The 7,018-nt window shown below is 48.0% G+C and overlaps 2 protein-coding genes across 2 annotated transcripts in view; one reads left to right on the forward strand and one right to left on the reverse strand.

Annotated features, from left to right (window-relative positions):
• The window catches only part of eif4a3 (eukaryotic translation initiation factor 4A3), a gene marked incomplete at its 5' end in the record, with an annotated part of 9,088 nt that extends 7,357 nt beyond the window's left edge, over nucleotides 1-1,731 (forward strand). Inside the window, 5 exon segments of the mRNA XM_014000096.1 lie at nucleotides 147-285; nucleotides 692-807; nucleotides 1,086-1,193; nucleotides 1,401-1,528; nucleotides 1,600-1,731. Of these exon segments, the coding sequence (XP_013855550.1) occupies nucleotides 147-285; nucleotides 692-807; nucleotides 1,086-1,193; nucleotides 1,401-1,528; nucleotides 1,600-1,616 (508 nt within the window).
• Nucleotides 1,732-1,930: 199 nt separating this feature from the next.
• soul4 (heme-binding protein soul4) lies at nucleotides 1,931-4,041 on the reverse strand (the record flags this gene model as incomplete). Its single annotated transcript, XM_014000097.1, is given in 7 exon segments — nucleotides 1,931-2,422; nucleotides 2,490-2,670; nucleotides 2,760-2,901; nucleotides 3,099-3,184; nucleotides 3,258-3,457; nucleotides 3,589-3,690; nucleotides 3,806-4,041. Coding segments are annotated over 5 exon segments (741 nt in total). The 3' UTR covers nucleotides 1,931-2,247.
• Between the last annotated feature and the right edge of the window lie 2,977 nt (nucleotides 4,042-7,018).

Consider the following 7,018-nt stretch of genomic DNA (forward strand, 5'->3'; position numbering starts at 1 on the left):
TCTGTCTCACCACGTCTCTGTCTCACCATGTCTCCATGTCTCTGTCTCACCATGTCTCTGTCTCTCCATGTCTCTGTCTCACCATGTCTCCACGTCTCTGTCTCACCATGTCTCCATGTCTCTGTCTCACCATGTCTCTGTCTCAGAGATGAGCTGACTCTGGAGGGCATCAAACAGTTCTTTGTTGCTGTTGAGAGGGAGGAGTGGAAGTTTGACACTCTGTGTGATCTGTACGACACTCTGACCATCACACAAGCTGTCATCTTCTGCAACACCAAGAGGAAGGTCAGACACACACACACACACACACACACACACACACACACTCACACTCACACTCACACTCACTATTGACCTGACCTTTAATTGAGACCTCTAATGGTTTTTGACTGGTGTGTACCAGTGTGTACTTGAAACATACCAGATGTGAAGTGTGTGTCAGAAAAGCATTTCTTCTGGACAGATGTTGTGTTGACTGACCTGAGGGACATCTAGTGAGTGTTGTTGTGTTGCAGGTGGACTGGACATGTAGTGTGAGTGTTGTGTTGTTGTGTTGCAGGTGGACTGGACATGTAGTGTGAGTGTTGTGTTGTTGTGTTGCAGGTGGACTGGACATGTAGTGTGAGTGTTGTGTTGTTGTGTTGCAGGTGGACTGGACATGTAGTGTGAGTGTTGTGTTGTTGTGTTGCAGGTGGACTGGCTGACTGAGAAGATGAGAGAGGCCAACTTCACCGTGTCCTCCATGCATGGAGACATGCCTCAGAAAGAACGAGAGTCCATCATGAAGGAGTTCAGGTCTGGAGCCAGGTGGGTCCCTCAGAGACTAGGACAGAGACACGTGAGGACACAGACGCGAGGACAGAGACACGTGAGGACACAGACGCGAGGACAGAGACACGTGAGGACACAGACGCGAGGACGGAGACATGAGGATGGAGACATGAGGACACAGACATGAGGACAGACAAATGTGAGGACAGAGACACGAGGACACAGACGCGAGGATGGAGACATGAGGACAGAGACATGAGGACAGTGAGACACTGTCAGGAGGACGTTCAGCTGTAAACTTGTTTGTGTTTCAGTCGTGTCCTGATCTCCACTGATGTTTGGGCTCGAGGGTTGGACGTCCCCCAGGTGTCCCTCATCATCAACTATGACCTGCCCAACAACAGAGAGCTGTACATCCACAGGTAGGCTCACCTGAGACACTGAGACRCGCTGTCATGTCCTCTGAGCAGGAAGCAACTCTTCAGTTTTATTCTGAAAAGTTGGACCTCTGAACCTGATGGAGTATAAAGTGAGGGGCGGAGTTACCTGGACAAGGTTAAAGTGTTAGGCTCCGCCCAGTCATCAGTGTGTGCACCATAGAGCTAATCAGAGCCTGTGATCTGGTCCAGGATYGGCCGGTCGGGTCGGTACGGCAGGAAGGGCGTGGCCATCAACTTTGTGAAGAACGATGACATCAGGATCCTGCGGGACATCGAGCAGTACTACTCCACCCAGATCGACGAGATGCCCATGAACGGTAGGAGCTGCTGCTGACCGTGGACACACAACATTACCTGCTCCACACTCACACTGTCCTCCTCTCTGCAGTGGCTGACCTGATCTGACCTGGATGATGTCACAACACAGCCACGCCCCCTGACTTCCTGTTGCTTCTTTCAGTTTGTTTTGTTCATTGATCTGTTCACAGCTGGTTTGTAAATAAACTGTTTGGTTTTCACAGCTTGTTGTTACTGAAGCTGAAACAGGAAGTGGTTGAAGAGAAACGCCCCGTCCCCCCCGCACAGGTACAGATGGTCAGGTGGGGCGTTGGGTTTAGGTTAGGTGTACGGTCAGGTAGGTGGTACCTGTGAGGTCAGGTTTAGGGGTGTAAATTGAAGTCAATGCCCGGTCCCGACAGAGATACTAAAACAAAMCTGTGTTTCAGTTAAAATCATTTTATTTTGAAGGAGACACAGTTTGACATAAAAACATGGTAGAAAAATTCCTGTAAAACTTGAGAATCCTGTTTCTGTCATTAAACACAGATTATGATGAGTGAGGGGGCGGAGCCTCCATTCACACCTGAGCATGCGCAGTACTACAACACACGACACAGTACTACACAAGACAACGTGAGGTCACCTGGGTAACGGAGCTGCTTCGTGTGGCACAGGTGACTTCCTGTACAGTGAAAGGATCAGGAGCATGCTCTGATTGGTCCATCAAAGTGGGAGGAGCCTAGCAGGTGGGCGGAGGCTACGGGTCTCTGCGGATGAACCAGATCTCGTTGCGGCGCCGCGGCGCTCCAGGGTTGTCGTACACAGCCACCATRTAGCGGTCTCGGTGGAAGTGGTCCCCCGGGTCCAGGAGCTCCCAGAGGAGGCGGATCTGCCGGCCCACCGTCTCCTCCGTGGTGGTCCCAAAGAACGTCCTGCACCAATCAGAGTGGCCCGTTAGCACTGCGGACTGGAACAGCAGAGCAGAAAAGGTGAGCTCACCTGGCGAGCACTCTGATTGGCTCTCTGTGGACCACGCTGATGTCAGGGTCCGAGGACTGCGGGGGGCTGCTCTGGAACTCTGCGGGCAGGTAGAACGCCGTCTCCACGCTCTTCTCAAACGTCCCCTCGTCGTCCACCTGGATGCTGCTGACCACAGGTACCGTCATACCCAGGTATCTACCTGTCGAGGTCCAATCAGAGGGTTTGCTGTCAGTGATGTCATCTCACCTGTGAGAGGGTGACTCAGGTGTGCAGGGGGCGGAGCCTCACCTGCAGAGTTCTCTTTACAGATGAAGCGCATGAGCTTCATGAAGGCCATGGAGATGCTCTGCTCGTACAGCTTCTCTCCTCGGGTCACGCAGACCCAGTTACCTGCCGGGCAGAGCCGCTCCTCGTACAGAACCTCCCCCATCTGGACCGGGACACAGACCAGAACCAGAACCAGGATTACAAGACTAACCAGGGGAGCCTGACCTGGGAGGTGTGACCTCCTGACTTCAGCTTCCTGTTCAGCTGGAGTTCTGATGAAGACACAACTCGGTCCCAAAGGCCCAACCCAGGTCCGGTTCAGTCCAGAACCGGTCCTGTGTCCAGGTTCTAGTCTCTTACATTCTCGTGGCGAGACACCTGGACGAAGGGGACGGGCTCCCTCTGCTGGCTGTTGCGGGTCATTTCCTGGATGGGTCCTATCATTTCTGGAACAACAAACACCTGGGAGTTACCTGAGAGGAGGCGGAGCAACGCAGATACAAGGCCTCGCCCCCTCACCTGGAGCAACTGACACCTGGTGGGTGCTGGCGACGGCCTGCCAGTGACTCAGCAGCCGCTCTCCGTCSTCCTCATCCATTGGCTCAGGGTTGTCGCTGATGTCATCGTCCAGCTGCTCGTCCAGTCCTTCCAGGTCTTCAAGGGAGATCAGAGCCATCGCTCCAGGTGATGTCAGTGTGGGGGCGGGGCCTCTGTTTTACCTGTACGGACAGGATAGGATGATTATTCAGTGTTTGTTTATTAAACAAAAACAAAATGAAGTCTGACGTCACAACGAAAAGATTCTAAGTGGTTATTATGATCCTATAAATCCTCCAACACATCAACTCACCTGAGCTAAATACACAGCCAGGTTTGTTTGTAGCATGTAGCATGTAGCGTTTCACTGGACCGGTTGATGACAGGATTCAGTCTGTCTTTCATCACTATGGAGCTAAATTGCGATCATAAGTTCAAAAAATATATTAAACTGAAAAAAAATTAGAAACTGAAGAAGTTTCAAATATCTTTTCAGTTTCAAACACTTTATTTTGAACAAAACTTATGACCTCGATGTAGCTCCATACATCACGGTTGCAACAGATGTGGATTTTTATTCCAGGAAAAACAAAATGGAGATTAGAWGAATTCTGTAGAAAATAGGTCTGTTTTTAGGTCCACAGGTTAATATATGAGACAGACGTGAGGTCAGTGTCAGATATTTATTATCATCATCATTACCTCTGTGAAGGAGGTAATGTTTTCGGTCGTGTCTGTCTGTCTGTGGACAACATTACTCAAAAACCTGTGGACAGATTGTCATGACATTTACACCACAAGTGGGTACCGGGCCAAGTAACACACCTTTAAATTTTGGTGATGTTCCGGATCACGATGCAGATACAGGAATTTTTTTTTTCTTTTAATCCTCTCAGACGGCAAAGCTGTGATGCTTTCACAGGGCTTCTGTAAAAAAAACTGACAGCTTTCAGTGTGGACTTCAAACTTTACATCTGGTTTTAACAATTTTTATAATGATGAATAATTCTTGCCATACGCATTTTTACACACTTAGTGCGCGTTTAGAGAACGTTTTGTGACCAGGAACTGCAGCATGAAACCTATTTTTCCCATTTCTTCAAACACACCACATTKTGGTAGGCTTGTACACAGATCGATGAAGATTGAGGAAGAGGAGTGATGTGGTGGACTTCAGACTCTGAGGTTGTTTGTTTGTTCAGTTTAATCATCATTTAAATGAGACCAGATCAGGTCCAGAGCTCTTTGTGAGCCCCTCTATCACCTCTCACCAAACTTTGGGGGGAAAGAATGTGCAGAGGGTGGTTGTGACCACTGAGTGTGGTCCTCACAAAGATAAGAAGACGCCTGTGTGTGTCTGTGTGATTAGACACACGATTAAAACTGCTTTTTTTAAATCACGTAGCACCGATGTGAAAGATTTCAACAACAACGTCAGGTGACCAGTCTGACWTTATTTTCACATTGGACTCCAGCAGAAGAAACCCCATCATCCTGCTGCTTAAATGTTCACTACTAATGTTCACTACCAATGTTCACTACCAATGTTCACTACTAATGTTCACTACTAATGTTCACTACCAATGTTCACTACGTCACAACTTATTCACCAAATGTGTTTCATCCCTGATGACTATTAACTTACAGGATGGAGGAAATTGGACTTGGCAGAGGTTTGCACTCTCCCAGTGCTTAAAGTTGTTGTTAATGAACCGGTTTCTCAGTAATAATCAGTGACAGCTACCGGAAGTGTTTTACTTTGAAAATATGTTAAGCTGTAAGGTCTTATTTTGTTAACACATTAAATTACACACACAAAACATCCGTTCTGACCCGTTTTCTAATTATCCGAACCAAGTCGCATCACCAGTAGATCCAATAATAAATAAACCCGCATTCCTGTTCCGAACGGTTCGGTTTGAACAGAACCGGATCCATACAGAAAGTAGGTCACGGCTAAAGCGAGTCGGTACTTTATAGAAACCCGGTCCAGACCTGCCCCAAAGGACCCACTAGTCTGGTCTGCTTCAGTACAGCAACCCGAGATCCCCGACCCAAAGCCACCATGGACCGGAACCGGAGCGGGTTTAGTTATCATATTTAACTGGGACCTGCTAACCGGGTTGGTTTGGGTTTAAGAGCAGAACCTCCGCTGAGGTGTGCACTGAGTGGACCCTCTTACCGGATTCGAGTCGCACCTGTCCGCCAGGTCCGCAGCGTCCAACCTCACGACAAGCAAACCTTCTTCTTCTCTACTTCCGGTCGCCTGCCCGGTACAAGCGCTTCAAAATAAGAGCGCACAGGTCACGAGCGTGATGAGTCACGTGACAAGCTGACAAAAAAAAAGGGGGCAGGGTGCTCCCAGAGCTAGCCACTCCCACCACACCTGACCACAGACAGGTGAGCTAAAATGGGCGGAGCCTCCGGCAGCTGAATGTYCTGCAGCTTCCACCTTCTGTTAAAATCCACCAATCGACTGGTCCAAGTTTATTTCTGTCGAACATTTTATTTTTCAACATTTGGAATCCTACTGGACTCTTCCAGACTCTGAAGGTTCAAGACATGAAACAGATTTATTTCAACCCACTGGTTTTCAGAACAAAGTTCTTTAAAGAGCAAAAAGGAGAATTGTTCTGTTAACACTGAATGAGAGAAGCATTTGATCTAACAATTTGATGCAAACGGAACAGAACCACGAACATTTCCTGGTATGTGTGTCATGTTGACCCCCCTGCAGACAGGGTGTGTTCCTTTGCAGAGATGATTTGTTGAGTGTTTCCAGGATAAACAAAATTCCAAGGGTCAATATGAAACCTGAACAGCAGGGGGCTCTTCTTTTTCATTTATTCATTTCATTAATAAACAAACTCTATCATTGTACATTTTATATTTCTCCATGTGGGCATTGTTACGGTTTGAATGTGTTTCTGAGCACAGCTGTGGTTCTGTTTGACAGAAAGACCTTTAATAGACCATCACAGGTGCTGAGGGGATTTCAGGAATGACCGACAAACAAGCAAAGCTGTTGTTGATGAAACACTTATCTTAAGACATGAAAGACTGTCTCAGGTCAGGTCTGACCTGTGGGCCTTTCCTGACAGTTACCTCCATGACCTTTACCTGTACTGGGTCTAACATGTCCTACCTGTGCAGACTGCTGGGTCTCACACTGAGTGGTCCATATCATCTTACAGAAATGTGTGATTCAGAAGTGGAAAGATAGACCATGTATGAAGTGGGCAGTTTGGGTGGGACACAGCCAGCCTCACCTCCTCACTAACTAACCAACACCTCCCTCCTCACTAACTAACCAACACCTCCCTCCTCATTAACTAACCAACACCTCCCTCCTAACTAACTAACCAACACCTCCGTCCTCATTACCTAACCAATGCCTCCCTACTAACTAACACCTCCCTCCTCATTAACTAACCAACACCTCCCTCCTAACTAACTAACCAACACCTCCCTCCTAACTAACTGACCAACACCTCTCTCCTAACTAACTAACTAACCAACACCTCCCTCCTCATTAACTAACCAACACCTCCCTCCTCATTAACTAACCAACACCTCCCTCCTAACTAACTAACTAACCAACACCTCCCTCCTAACTAACTAACTAACCAACACCTCCCTCCTAACTAACTAACTAACTAACCAACACCTCCCTCCTCATTAACTAACCAACTAACCAACACCTCCCTCCTAACTAACTAACTAACTAACCAACACCTCCCTCC

Source organism: Austrofundulus limnaeus, unplaced genomic scaffold (genome assembly GCF_001266775.1).
Source record: "Austrofundulus limnaeus strain Quisiro unplaced genomic scaffold, Austrofundulus_limnaeus-1.0 Scaffold2701, whole genome shotgun sequence".
NCBI classification, from domain to species: Eukaryota; Metazoa; Chordata; class Actinopteri; order Cyprinodontiformes; family Rivulidae; genus Austrofundulus; species Austrofundulus limnaeus.